This window comes from Raphanus sativus, chromosome 4, assembly GCF_000801105.2.
Source record: "Raphanus sativus cultivar WK10039 chromosome 4, ASM80110v3, whole genome shotgun sequence".
Taxonomy (NCBI): domain Eukaryota; kingdom Viridiplantae; phylum Streptophyta; class Magnoliopsida; order Brassicales; family Brassicaceae; genus Raphanus; species Raphanus sativus.
Genome location: NC_079514.1, coordinates 24,871,117 through 24,885,171, shown reverse-complemented (window position 1 = coordinate 24,885,171; position 14,055 = coordinate 24,871,117). Strand labels below are relative to the sequence as shown.

The 14,055-nt window shown below is 34.2% G+C and overlaps 2 protein-coding genes across 3 annotated transcripts; one reads left to right on the top strand and one right to left on the bottom strand.

Annotated features, from left to right (window-relative positions):
* Nucleotides 1–1,362: 1,362 nt before the first annotated feature.
* LOC108828920 (probable serine/threonine-protein kinase PBL23) lies at nt 1,363–3,375 on the top strand. The gene is made up of 5 exons (XM_018602576.2): nt 1,363–1,706; nt 1,804–1,985; nt 2,091–2,280; nt 2,371–2,762; nt 2,866–3,375. Exons 1-5 carry the CDS (start codon nt 1,565–1,567, stop codon nt 3,136–3,138), a joined length of 1,179 nt encoding a protein of 392 aa, XP_018458078.1. The 5' UTR covers nt 1,363–1,564; the 3' UTR covers nt 3,139–3,375.
* A 1,988-nt stretch (nt 3,376–5,363) lies between these two features.
* On the bottom strand, nt 5,364–13,172 carry LOC108828921 (uncharacterized). Of its 2 annotated transcripts, XM_057008583.1 has the most exons (3): nt 12,998–13,172; nt 12,756–12,861; nt 5,364–10,603 (listed from the first exon to the last, which is right to left on the bottom strand). In XM_057008583.1, exon 3 carries the CDS (start codon nt 8,546–8,548, stop codon nt 7,715–7,717), a length of 834 nt encoding a protein of 277 aa, XP_056864563.1. In that variant the 5' UTR covers nt 8,549–10,603; nt 12,756–12,861; nt 12,998–13,172; the 3' UTR covers nt 5,364–7,714. The 2 variants fall into 2 exon arrangements, with proteins under 2 accessions (XP_056864563.1, XP_056864564.1); XM_057008584.1 differs by having other exon boundaries at nt 12,756–13,172.
* Between the last annotated feature and the right edge of the window lie 883 nt (nt 13,173–14,055).

Sequence of the window (14,055 nt, the reverse complement as noted above, 5' to 3'; positions counted from 1 at the left end):
TTTATGAATAAAAAATTATATATTATTTATTATTATAATATTATAATTATCTAGGCGGTTTAAAGAGTAATCGCCACGGTCCTATAACGCCTAGCGCCTAAGCGTCGCCTACGCGGCCGTCTAGACCGCTTTTTAGAACACTGATTAAAACTAAGGAGAATCAATTATTAACTACCAATATTATTATGGTTAGAAGATAATAAAAATACTCAATTTTAGATTCAAGCTCTTTTTTTAGTCTGTTTAAAGAAATAGAATGTTTTTCACCAAGTTAATACTTCTATCGTATATTTGAACTTGATACACAATTTTGAAAAAAAAAGTTCTGTATGGTAAAAGTTTAATTAAGATAATAAATCGAACCTGATCTCGAAACTTACGACCGAATGATTAAAGTGTTTTGTGAATCCGGTTCAGCTAGCTCGTCTTACTCCATCGTTGCGGAGATGGAGAGGAACGGGATGAAGCCGACCAGTTCCACCTTTGGTCTCATGATTGCTGGGTTTTACAGAGAGGACAAGAAGGAAGATGTTGGGAAAGTGTTGAAGATGATGATAGAGCGCGGCGTTAGTGTTGGAGTTTCCACTCATTAACATTCGGATTCAGAGTTTGTGTAAGAGGAAAGAACTCTGCAGAAGCAAAGGCTTTGCTTGATGGGATGTTGTAAAGAGAGTATGGAGAAGAATTGGGTTCCGGGTTTTAGTATCATGACGTCGCTTGTTAATGGACTTGCGAAGGGTGAGAAAGTGGAAGAAGCCAAAAAAGCTCATTGCAAAAGTTAAGGAGAAGTTCACTAGAAATGTTGAGTTGTGGAATGAAGTCGAAGCGGCATTGCCTCAGTGAATGAAAGAAAAATAAGGTCTCTCTTTACAGGTGCTCCTGAATATCTTTACTTGTCAGGAATGGAATAGGAGATAGTGTAATCTTTTGAGCATTGATCTTGGCAGCTATGGACAACTAACTCTGTTTTAGGCTGGCCTACTCATGTTTGTTCTTTTTTTCTCAGAAAGAATCATGAACTTGGTCATACGTTTTCTCTATTAGGTTTGGTTTCTGGATCAGATATTTTTAGCATTGATCTTATCTATCTGTGTGATTGGTCAAAGCATTGAAACGGTTTTAGCCTGTCAAAACTCAACCGTATGCCACATATGTGTTTATATAGTATAATGACCATATATAACAGAAGTTTCTTCTTACATGCGTAGCACGAACTATGTTTCTTAGTAAGAATCGATTCGCGTTGGCTTCTTTCAAATAAGCGAACAGAGAAGACAACCCTAAAAATAAATCATTTTTATCCAAATTTGAGAGAATCCAAACATGGGAACATTCATATATAACAAGAAACATACTTCGTGATCCTCCCTTAAATTCTCTTGTCATGCTTCATCATTTTCCTGGGAAAGGTCTGATCTTTCTTTCAGATTCATTTTGCCCGGAAAGGGTTTGGATCTGAAAGGCTCGGTCAAAGAGACAAGATCAATCTTTCCTTGGGGGTTACATTAAAAGGGTCTGTTTGTTTAGTCTGAGAATCAAGAACAGAAAAAAGAAAGAAAAGAAGATGATGAAGCTCTGTCCTTGTTTCAGCAATCCACAACAACTACCTAACTCGCCTAGAGATTCATTTGATGAAGGTCTTACAGGTTATAGAGGCCATAGCAACAAGCTTTTTGCTCTCTTCACCTTTCGCTCACGCGGAAAAGGTATCAATAAACGTCGTCTCTTTCTTCATACAAATCAATCTTCTCAAATATTTGATCATTATTTTTGTTTAAGAACATGTTTATGGAACAAATGCAGGAAGCTCTAGGCAGAAGTACATAACCGACGAGATAAAGAAATATGGTAACGTGAAAACAAGCGGTAAAATCTTCAAGTTCAAGGAACTAATAGCTGCAACAGACAATTTCAGCATGGAGTGTATGATTGGCGAAGGCGGTTTCGGAAGAGTCTACAAAGGCTTCCTCACCAGCCTCAACCAGGTCTTTTTCTCAAAATCTCAATAATCTCATTTGCGTGTTGTGCACGTGATTGGTTTATAAAGTTGCTAATTTTGTTTTGTTTTTATTAAATGATGAGAAGTTTAGGTGGTGGCTGTAAAGAGGCTTGACCGCAATGGGTTGCAAGGAACAAGAGAGTTCTTTGCAGAAGTGATGGTATTGAGTCTTGCTCAACATCAAAACCTAGTCAATCTCATTGGCTATTGTGTTGAAGACGACCAACGAGTCCTCGTTTATGAATTCATGCCTAATGGGTCTTTGGAAGATCATTTATTCGGTAAAAAGTTGTGAACTTTTTTCATGTTACATCATTTTGATGATTATAAGCTTATACATTGTAACCTAAAGTTTTATTTTGTTATATTAGACTTGCCGGAAGGGGCACCAAGTCTAGACTGGTTCACGAGAATGAAGATAGTGCACGGTGCAGCTAAAGGGCTTGAGTACTTGCACGACTATACAGACCCTCCTGTAATCTACCGCGATTTCAAAGCTTCAAACATATTGCTGCAATCAGATTTCAACTCGAAGCTATCGGACTTCGGGTTAGCTAGGCTTGGACCAACTGAAGGCAAAGATCATGTGTCCACTAGAGTCATGGGAACATACGGATACTGTGCTCCCGAATACGCGATGACCGGTCAACTCACTGCTAAATCCGATGTCTACAGTTTTGGTGTTGTCCTCCTTGAGGTTATTTCCGGGAGGCGAACTATTGATGGGGATAGACCAACCGAAGAACAGAACTTGATCTCTTGGGTACTAACTTTACATTAAGGGTCTTGTTGAACTCGTTTTTTTGTTGCTTAAGAAGCAAGAAATGTATTGAGATGTTTTTTTTGTTGCTGGGTTTCATTTGCAGGCGGAGCCATTGTTGAAAGATAGGGGAATGTTTACCCGAATTGTGGATCCGAATTTAAAAGGGAATTACCCATTAAAAGGATTGCATCAAGCTCTAGCGATTGCGACAATGTGTTTGCAAGAAGAAGCAGAGACTAGGCCATACATGGGAGATGTGGTCACAGCACTAGAGTTCTTGGCTAAGCCTATAGAGGTTGTTGATGATACTACTAATACTGACACTACTACTCCTGCTCCTGTTTCTGCAACTCATACATCCTCATCTAATTCATAACAAGACCTATTTCAATCTTTCTAATCATTAATTCCTTTTCTTTTCGTTTTCTTTTACGTTAATTCCAAGAAAAAATAACTAGGGCTAGGGTCTGATGTCAATTGGACGCAAACAAAACAGTTCTGTGCAATGTGGTGTAATATGGCATTGAGGAGATCGCATCATGTGGTTTACCTTACAGTTCTCATCTCAAACTGTTTTTTTTTTAGTTCAAAGCCAATCATGATTTGTTTTTCACGTTGAAAATTATTTTTATCCAAAATATCAACATTCCACACAAAAAATAGTTTAAATCCTAGAAATCAGTTTAAATTAGTCTTAAGATCAATCTAATTTGGTCTAAATCAGTTAAATCAAATAACATCAAAGTGGAATGTGTGACTAATGTAGTTATATTATCTTCAACATCAATTTATCTGGGCTGGTCAGTAGCGGCCTTGAGGGGAATCCATGGATGCTTAGGCTTCCGGTCTTCACTTGTTTTAGTAAATTATCGGCCATTTATTTATGAAATCCTAATGTAGTCCAGTAGTTAATGATGCAAACAAGAAAGATAGATATGCTGGGTTCGGTTACCTACCAATACTTATGACATAAAAAATATTCTGGTTTTAGATATTAAATTGCTTCCGGTCTAAAATTATTCAAACCCGTAAAGGTTTTAGACGCCAAAGATTATAAACAAATTAGAGGCACCAAAAGCTAACAGTTCTCAACAGTGTAGTTGTTTGCGTACTTGATTTTTGATTTTCTTACGTCTTCTATTTTTTGTCCTTCTCTTCCTTTTCTTCTTTTGATAATGATGACAAGGATTTTACTTTATTCTTTTTATGAAGAATCTTATTATTTTTTTAACTATCGTAGTTACTTTTATTTATTGAATATAAAGTATAAAATAAATATTAAATTAACTCTTAAAACTATTTATTTTTGAAATATTTGTAACATCTGCTATTAGTTGTTGTTCCATCTCCCAATTTTCCATGTTAAGTTTTATTTTCAATATTTTTTGTGATTGTTGTAATCTGTTTTAAGAATTTATAAAAAAATGACAATAGAAATTTCCTAAATTCTAAACAAACATAAAACTATTATGAATTAGGTTCTATTTCTGATTTTTATTTTAGAAATATCATAACGTGTTACAAGTTGACGTATGATTTCTATCTACAAAGGATTTTTTACCGTATATTGTTGGTACTTCCAACTTTAGTTGCTGTATTTAAAAACTGAAGCTCATAGAAAATTAGTTTGCCCGAGTATGTTCATGATAAATTGAGTTATCAATGATATCACTAGAATATTAAAGGGATACAATGATATTTTGCATGGTTCTGATTACATATCGAAAATGCGAAAAAATTATAACGGAGGGGGGTCAGATTTTTTTATACGCTTTTGGGGGCCATTCAGATCCGGACCGACACTGTCTCTAAGTTTGTGTGTACTAGTTAGGGCTGGGCGTTCGGGTACCCATTCGGGTTTCGGTTTAGTCCATTCGGGTTTCGGGTTTTCGGGGTCAAAGATTTCAGCCCCATTCGGATATTTCTAAATTTTGGTTCGGGTTCGGTTCGGATCTTTACGGGTTCGGTTCGGGTTCGGATAACCCATTTAAAATGTTTTTAAGTTTTCAAAATTCATTATATACTTTAAATTTTCAAAATCTATAAGAAAGATAATATATTACATATAAATTTTCATAACATATATGTCAAAATACCTTAATTTAACATATAAATTGGTTTTCTTTGAATATTTGGATAAAGAATCAATAGATATTTAACTATTTTGGTGTTTTTAGTATACTTTAGCTATTTTAAACATTTACTTTTGACTATTTGCATATATTTTCCGAGTATTTTGGAAAACTTAAAGGTATCTTATATATTTTTAATATTTTTAATATACATTATATATAAAAATAATGTATATATTTAAGTATATAAATTTATTTCGGATACATTCGGGTATCCAAAATATTTCGGTTCGGATCGGGTTCGGTTTCGGTTCTTTAAATACCGAAATTTTGAACCCGTTCGGATATTTAATCAATTTCGGTTCGGGTTCGATGCTACTTTTTTGGATCGGGTTCGGTTTGGTTTTTCGGGTTCGGATTTTTTGCCCAGCCCTAGTACTAGTAGTGTAAGTTCAGAATTGTTTGTGCTATTTTTTGGATATTCTTTTGGTAGTTCATAAAAAAATTATAATAAATAAAGGCTAAGATATCTAATATAATACAAAATAAACATTTTTTTTGTTAATGCCTAGACTCTCATTAATCTATAGAAACTAATACTTTACAAATCGTTAAATTTTAAACTTTGAAAGATATTAATTAAGATCACCATTTAAGACCTGGTTCAAACGCCAGCAGTTGCGTATGCGAAGTTTGTAAAGACAGATGGTTGCGGTTGCAAGCATGTTAAAATTTTTGTAAAACTAATATAACATTTGAAAATTATTGTGTTTGCAGGTCATTTTTCTACTGATTTACCAATAGACGAAAAAAATAACTGATTAAAAATTATTTAATAGACAAAAAATCAATTATAAAAGTTATAATTAAAATGATCCCAATATTTGGTTGAACTAGACCATTGAGGCTATCCACGCCAGCCCAAAAAATCAGCCAATAAGATAGAGTTGTTTTGGCACGTCAAACCTATTTCTCAAAAAATTATTTTTGTGGCAAGCCTTCTCCTCTGTCTCTTCAAATTCTTCATCGCTTTAACTTTCTGCATGTTCTTCTGTTTCACCACTCTTGATAATTCCAACTTCCTCTCTTTCTCCAACTATATAAACATGTCTGTGTCGAAGCTTTTACTGAACCAAATTCTACAATCCCATTCAGGAATGACATGACCCTGAGGTTGTTTCATATAAATTTCTTCTTCTAAATCACCATTTAGAAAAGCTATTTTTACATCCATTTGATGGATTTCTAAGTCTCTTAAGGCTGCGATAGCTATCATCGACCTTAAAGATGTTATTCTGGTTACTGGGGAATATGTACCAAAATAGTCAAAGCCTTCCTTTTGTCAGAACCCTTGAACTACAAGCCTAGCTTTATATTTTCCACCAGGTTTTCGTGTCATTATCCATCTATTACCTAATGCTTTGCAGCCATGATAAATCCGTTACGTACCATGTATGATTTTGCATGATAGAATCGAATTCACTTTTGACAGCTTCGTTCCAAAACGGAGCTTCGGGTGAAGCCATAGCTTCTGCCAAAGTTTTTGGAACATTTTCTACTAGAAATGCCATTAGGAAATCATCACCAAAAGATTTCTCTTTTCGAGCTCTTTTGCTTCTCCGAGGTTCATCTTTTTCTTCATTTTCTGAAATATCATTTATAGAAACTTCAACGTTTGTCTCAATTTTTGAGTCATTGTCGTTGTCTCTTTCTTCTCGAGTTCGTTTTGAATTTTGTTTTTCCTTGTATGGAAAAATATTTTCGAAGAAAGATGCATTTCTAGACTCCGTGACTGAATCTTTATGGATGTCTGATATTTCAGATTTATGTACCAGAAATCAATATGTAGTACTGTTATGTGCATATCCGATTAAAATGCAATCCACTATTTTAGGTCCAATAGTGACCTTCTTTGGTGGCGGTACCGCAACTTTTGCCAAGCACCCCCACACTTTGAGGTATTTATACGAAGGTAAATTACCTTTCATAATTCATATGGTATTTTGCAAGTTATTTTGTGTGGAATCTTGTTGAGGATATAATTAGTGGTAAGCAACGCTTCCCCCCACATGTTCTGGGGTGACCCAAATTCCTGCAACATTGCATTCATCATCTCTTTAAGAGTTCGATTTTTTCGTTCAGCAACTCCATTAGATTCTGGTGAATAAGGGGCTGTAGTTTGATGGATTATTCCATGTTCCTTACAAAATGAATTGAATGGACCATCATACTCGTCTCCTCTGTCGCTTCTAACTACCTTAATAGTTGTTTTAAACTGATTTTCGACCTCGAGTTTAAATTCTTTGAATTTTTCTAAGATTTCATCTTTTATATGTAAAAGATAAACATAATAATATTTTGTGCAGTCGTCTATGAAGTTCACAAAGTACTTTTTCCACCTCTAGTTGGCATGTATTTTAAATCAAATAAATCAGTGTGAATTAAATCTAGAGGTTTATTAGTTCTTTCAACACGAGGTGAGGGTGGTTTTGTGAGTTTAGCCTGTACGCATACTCCACATTTTTGTTTACTTGTTTTAAATTTGGGAATTAAATTTAAATTCATTAATCTTCGTATAGATTTATTATTTACATGGCATAATCTTTCATGCCATATATTAAAAGACTCAACCAAATAAGCAATTGGCTTCTTATTCGTTGAAACTTTTGGAGCTACAACTTTCGGAGGGACTGTCATTACATTCATCTTGACATGTCCATCCTTAACATACCCCTTTTCCAAATACATCCCATTCTTCCTAATCACGAGCTTATCCGCCTCAAGACTTGTGGCGAATCCATTCTTGCTGAGAAAGGTTCCCAAGACCAGGTTCTTCCTCATGTCAGGCACATGCGTCACATTTTTCAGAGTGACTTCACATCAAGATGTCATCTTCAAAACCACATCGCCGCGGCCTTCAATCTTGGAGACTGCAGTATTCCCCATGAACAGCTTCTCCTGAGTCTTGCTTTTCTGATAGGTGCTGAACATCGCCCTATCGGTGCAAATGTGGGTGGTTGCTCCTGTGTCATACCACCATTCCCTGGGGTTGTTGCCTTCAACCATGTTGACCTCAGTCACCATTGCAACCAGATCCTCTTCAGTGAGATTCGCCTGAGCCTTCTCATCCTTGATCTTCCTGCGACACTCAGCAGTCTTGTGTCCCACTTTGTTGCAGTAGTGACATTTCCCCTTGAATTTCTCCACATTCGCATTGATTTCAATGCCTTTGTTCTTGAAGTTTTTCCCAGAAGCCTTCAGTGCTGCAGCAGTTTTGGAAGGCTTTGCAGGAGAACGGACGTGTGCCTTTCCTTTGCCTTTGTGCTCAGCCATGTTGAAACTATGCTCCTTAGCATTGATCTTGTCAGAAGCCTTCAGTGCTTCAGCAGTTTTGGAAAGCTTTGCAGGAGAACGGACGTGTGCCTTTCCTTTGCCTTTGTGCTCAGCCATGTTGAAACTATGCTCCTTAGCATTGATCTTGTCAGCAATTCGGTTCCTGGATTCCATCTGAAGCCTCATGATAAGCTCCTCAAGGACCATCTTCTTCTTCTTGTGCTTCAGGTAGTTCTTGAAATCTGCATAGCTTGGAGGAAGATTTTCAATGAAGCTGAGAGTTGTGAATGTCTCGTAGATGGACATCCCTTCAGCAGCGATTTCATGGCAAATGAGCTGAAACGCTTCCACCTGATCCATGATGGGTTTTGAATCCACCATTTTGAAGTCATGGAATTTTGCAACCACATACTTCTGGCAGCCAACGTCCTCACCTCTGTACTTCTTGTCAAGTGATCTCCATAGCTCCTTCGCCGTTGGAATGTCAAAGTAGACACGTTACAATGGGTCAATGAGGCGACCCAAAATGTAGCCTTTGCAGACAAAGTCAGAATGCACCCAAATTTCAACACTTGCGAGAGTGTGCACATCATCAATCCGCGTAAGGGACAAGGGACTTATCCTCCTGGATGAACTTGTCCAGCTTCATCGTTTTTAGGAAGAACATCATCTTCTTCTGCCACGTTTTGAAGCCTTTGCCATCAAACTTTTCTGGCATCAGTCCTTGAGTGAACACACTCGGCACAGACGGAGGAGTTGTAACCACAACCGGACCACTTGAGGTTCCTGTAGCTGAACCAGTTTGATAAAGACCAGCACCGAAAAGGCTACGGCGTGTGGTATCATCGGTAACATTTGCCAATGGAGCAGATGTTGATGTTGTGTCCGCAATGGTTCCAACAGTTGTCACAGTTGCATCAGATGCTGACATGTTGAGTGGAGTTTGATTGATGGTGGTGTCAATGGGGGTGTTGTTTGCATCCGTCATTTTTTTGTTTCTGTTAAGAAAACAATAAAGTGGATCAGTACTCCAATCAACAAATAACAGATTATTACTTTAAATAAAAAATAAAAATAAAATAATAGTCTAAATCGATTGTCATTTTTGGTGTCTGAACCAAATCATATCGATTTAAGTCTGCAAAAACGTTTTGCAAACTCGCTTAAAGCATTTGCAGAAACCGTTGGTGTAGACTTTAGATCGTTTCACAAACTCGCTTTATGAAGTGTTCGTGGAAACGATTCGAACACAAAACGTTTTGAATAACAATGTATGTTAAACGTTTCGCGGATGGTGCTATAAGCAAACCGCAAACCCGTTTAAAGAAGAAATAAGAAACGCTTCGCGGATAAGCAAATATCTAATCGCAAACATCGTTTCAATAAAACAAAAAACGTAGATCAAAAACGTTACAGTAGTGCTAGAGAGAAAAATGCAAACCGTTTTGAGATAAGTAAGAAACGTTTCGCGGAAGTGCTACAGAGCAAATCGCAAAATCGTTTGAAGAACCGTTTTCAAATCCTTGAAAAAAATCCGTTTTATAAATCGTATTCAACTCGATTAAAAGCTTTAGATATAAAGCGATAAAGAGTTAAGATTGTAGAAGCCGGGAAACCGAATCAAATAAACGATATAATAAATGCGAGATGTTAAGGAAAGAAACGATTGAATAAGCGAAATGAAACCGAAATGGAAAACGTTTTCATAAACGATCATGGAGTCGAGATATGATATCTCTTTCCTTAACTTTTTATATTCGCTCCGTAGTGAGACGGGACTGTACGAATATAGAGTCCCAGGATAAAACCATGGAGACGATTCACGCTTCACTCGTGAATGCCCTGTAGAACTATAAATACAAAAAATAGAAGATACCGTTAAAGAATGATCAAGACGTACGTAGAATTAGGTTATCAGAAATATTAAAAAATAAAAAAATGTATTGTACTTTGGAAAATTTATACGAGAATTTCCTTTACCAATTGAATCAACTCGCTGAGAATTTACATTACCAGTAATTTCATCTGAAGCTATAAACTAAAAGATAAGTAAAATGAAACCAAGTCATCAAGAAAAAATATCATATATACACATAGTAAGAAGTCAAATAATAGTAAGGTCAACATTTAAAAAGAATATCGATTCTCCAATTAGATTAGTGGTAACTGACAAAGACGAAAATGACAAAATGATCGGAATAGTATATAGTAATTTAAAACATTCAGTTGTTAAATTTAACGTGGTTTGCCAATATGGCATACCATTAACAACAAAAAACCTTAATAATTCTATTGGAATTATCTACGATTTTCAACGACATGATCTTTTGGAAGACGGAGATCATCCGTTATCAATTACATATGCTGTTGGATACGCCTTATCTTCATCCACGCATAGTATTGAATTCGCAAAAAAAAAATATTTATCTTGAAAACCTGTTTAAGGAAACAACAACAGTTAAGTTTATACCAAAGAAAAATATAAGCAATCAAAATAAGACATATACTCCACAAATAAAGTTTTTGGAGCCTAGTTCTAGTGCATCAAGAATTACTAGAAACAGAACCATCAAGGAAAGAAGAAATTCAATTAGTAGTTCATATGAATTACAACAAATTAATCATAAACTAAATAAATTAGAACGGTCCATAACAACATTAGATAATAAACTATGAAAAAACTAAGTCAAAATTATAAGAAAAAATTTGAGAACAAATTGGTATCAGTGCTAACAAAATCCAAAAACGAAAGTAATAAATTTGAAAAAATTAAAGAACAAAAACGAGAGCACCTAAAATTATTATGTGCAATTGTAAATAAGAATAAAGGACGAGCAGTAGAATATTCAGAAGAAGAAGGAAAATTAATAAATAAAAAGTTTGAAGAAATTAAGATAATAGAAAGTTGAATAAATTTATAAAATGGATGAATTTATAGATCAAATTATCGAATATCACCCAGAATTATATTCTATACCAGGAATACCTTATAAATAGATTAGTGCAAGAAAAATTAGATAAAATTATAGATTCAACTGACAAAATTGGAAAAATACAAAGAGATATATCTGGAAAAAAAAATAACATAGAAGTATTAGATGAACTTGATAAATTACAAGGACTTGATGACGTATTAATAACAGTAAAACATCTAACAGAAACCGTAAATAAATTAACTGAAAAGTTATGATAGAAAAACTTGGAGACCAAATAAAAATAGTACTAAAAAAATACAAAACTAGAAGAAAAACAAGATAATGATCTAGAACATCGAAAACAACAAAATAAAGAATTTAAAGAAGTGATAGAAGATTAAAAACAATTGAGTAATAAGCAATTAGAAGAAATAAAATAATTAAACGAAAAAATCAGAAACCTAGAAAACAATGAGTGTGCAACAATAGAAGACTTCAAAAATCATTTCGGAAAAAGAATAAAAGGATTTAGCGAAGGGCAATCGACAAATATAATAAGAGTTAGACGATAAAAAAGGGAAAAACATGCACATAACTACTTACGATAAATGGATGAACACATGGAAGAATTAAGAGACTAAAAATATTACTCTAATAGACAACCCTCAACAACTTGAACAAAACGAAATAATAATTGATCATTCCTCTTCATCAGAAGAAGAACCATTTGTTCCTTTTTTAAATCCCGTAGAAGGCGAAGGAACCAGTAAACAACACGAACTTATTGATCAAAAACCAACCATAAAAATTGACGATAGTTATAAAAATAAACGAGGATATTTTAGATCCGAAACAGAAAAGTTCGAAGAATATCAACAATTTAAACAAAAACCAGTAAAATATAACGACTTCTTGGATCTTGATTGTGTTAATCACCAAGAAGAGAAAATTATATTACACACTTGGGTCGCTGAAAAAGAAATGCAGTTACAGTTAAATGAAACCATTCAGAAAATAAATGCTGAAAATTATTTAAATCATTTAATATATAATACAACAGGAATTGTATTCCCATATCTTGCTGGAATGAAAGATGCTAATAATATCCAAGTAGAAAATTTTAGAAATCATCAAGAAATCTTTTTACTGTGGTTGAACAATTAAATAAACAATTCTTAGGAGGTATAAACCTGTCAGAGAAAGAAATAACTAACGAAGATGAAGAACAACTAGCAAAAGTAAGACACATATTAAATAATATAGAAATATGCAATATGCAATACATGGATGAATTAATATGCTAATACGAAAATAATTACTACGATTTACAGTTAATCATGGAGGTGTTTATACAAAACCTACCATCCCCGTTAAACATAACATAATTATTTAAAGAAAATATAGACAAAAAAATAATATCTGACTCTTTTGGAGGATTAATACGAACACAAAGAGAATAAGTAAGAACCTTATGTATTCAAAGTCAAGAAATTAAAAGAGTAAAAAGAGCATTTGAATTCAATTGCGAAAAATATGACGATATACCTCAAATATCCAAAAACCCTGAGCAACAACTAAAATACTTTCATCAAGGCCTAAAAACAGCCGTCTCCCGGTATTTTACAAGATATGCGAAAAATAAAGAAGTATTTATGCAATACTACATTAATTACCCGGAATTCCAAGTAACCGAGATAGGAGAAACAGGAGTTAGCTGTCCCGCATCAAAAGTAATTATTATGGGAATAAGTAATGGAAAATATCCAACAACAGACGATCCTGAAAACATCGAATACACCAATGAAGACAGGATTCGAGTAGATACCGAATTAACAATCGGAAAGCTCAGAAAAATCCTCTATTTAAGCAACAATTATCGCCTCAACTACAAGAGCGACTCAACATTATTACTGACCAGTACGACTGAAGAAACACCAATCAAAGAGGAAATAGGTCCTTTTGTTTTCAGAATATGGGACAATACTCTCGTCAAATGCCCAAGGTATCATCAGTTAATGTGTGAATTGCTTAAAAACACAGTTTGAAGTAAAGCTTGGCGGAACCAGAGATGAAGCATCAGAAGATGAAGTGATTGAAGAGACTAAGGAGACAATAGTGGAGGAATCAATTAACATAAAGTAGACAGCCAACAGCAAGCAATCACGTGAAGAAATGTAGCTACTTGCATAAATAATGGTGGAAGATAAGATTCCACAATATAATAAAAGAGTGGACAAACAATGAGCCATGCGTCCTGTAAAATAGTTATGTCTTTATGATATAGGTACTATAAATATGGGTGTAAAACTCTCTTGAGAGGCAGAGTGAAATAAGAAATCGAACAAATTTTTGGTTCAAAAAACTTGTTGATTGATTCCTCCACTATTGTCTCCTCAGTTTCAAAAAAATGGTATTAGAGCTAGCAAAATCCTAAAACGAAAGTAATTAATTTGAAAAAATTAAAGAACAAAAACGAGAGCACCTAAAATTATTATGTGCAATTGTAAATAAGAATAAAGGACGAGCATTAGAATATTCAGAAGAAGAAGGAAAATTAATAAATAAAAAGATTGAAGAAATTAAGATAATAGAAAGTCTAATAAATTTATAAAATGGATGAATTTATAGATCAAACTATCGAATATCACCCAGAATTATATTCTATACAAGGAATACCTTATAAAGAAATAATTATATCATTAGAAAGAAATATGATGGAAAACACTGAATATACAATGGGAGCAAATATAAGAGAAGACCATAAAATAAGTCATTCGTTGAGAATAATATGTGGAATACTAAATAATCAAACATAAATAATTGGCAGCATATCAATAAACCAAATTAAAATAAATAGATTAGTGCAAGAGAAATTAGATAAAATTATAGATTCAATTGAAAATATTGGAAAAAATACAAAGAAATATATCTGGAATAAAAAATAACATAGAAGTATTAGATGAACTTGATAAA

What these genes read in the sequence shown, in the direction of transcription:
- LOC108828921 (XM_057008584.1), bottom strand. Translation starts at nt 8,548, where the DNA reads ATGGTGGATTCAAAACCCATCATGGATCAGGTGGAAGCGTTTCAGCTC.
- LOC108828920 (XM_018602576.2), top strand. Translation starts at nt 1,565, where the DNA reads ATGATGAAGCTCTGTCCTTGTTTCAGCAATCCACAACAACTACCTAAC. An exon ending in CTTTCGCTCACGCGGAAAAG is followed by an intron (nt 1,707 to 1,803) that starts GTATCAATAAAC and finishes GAACAAATGCAG; the next exon opens with GAAGCTCTAGGCAGAAGTAC. An exon ending in TCCTCACCAGCCTCAACCAG is followed by an intron (nt 1,986 to 2,090) that starts GTCTTTTTCTCA and finishes TGAGAAGTTTAG; the next exon opens with GTGGTGGCTGTAAAGAGGCT.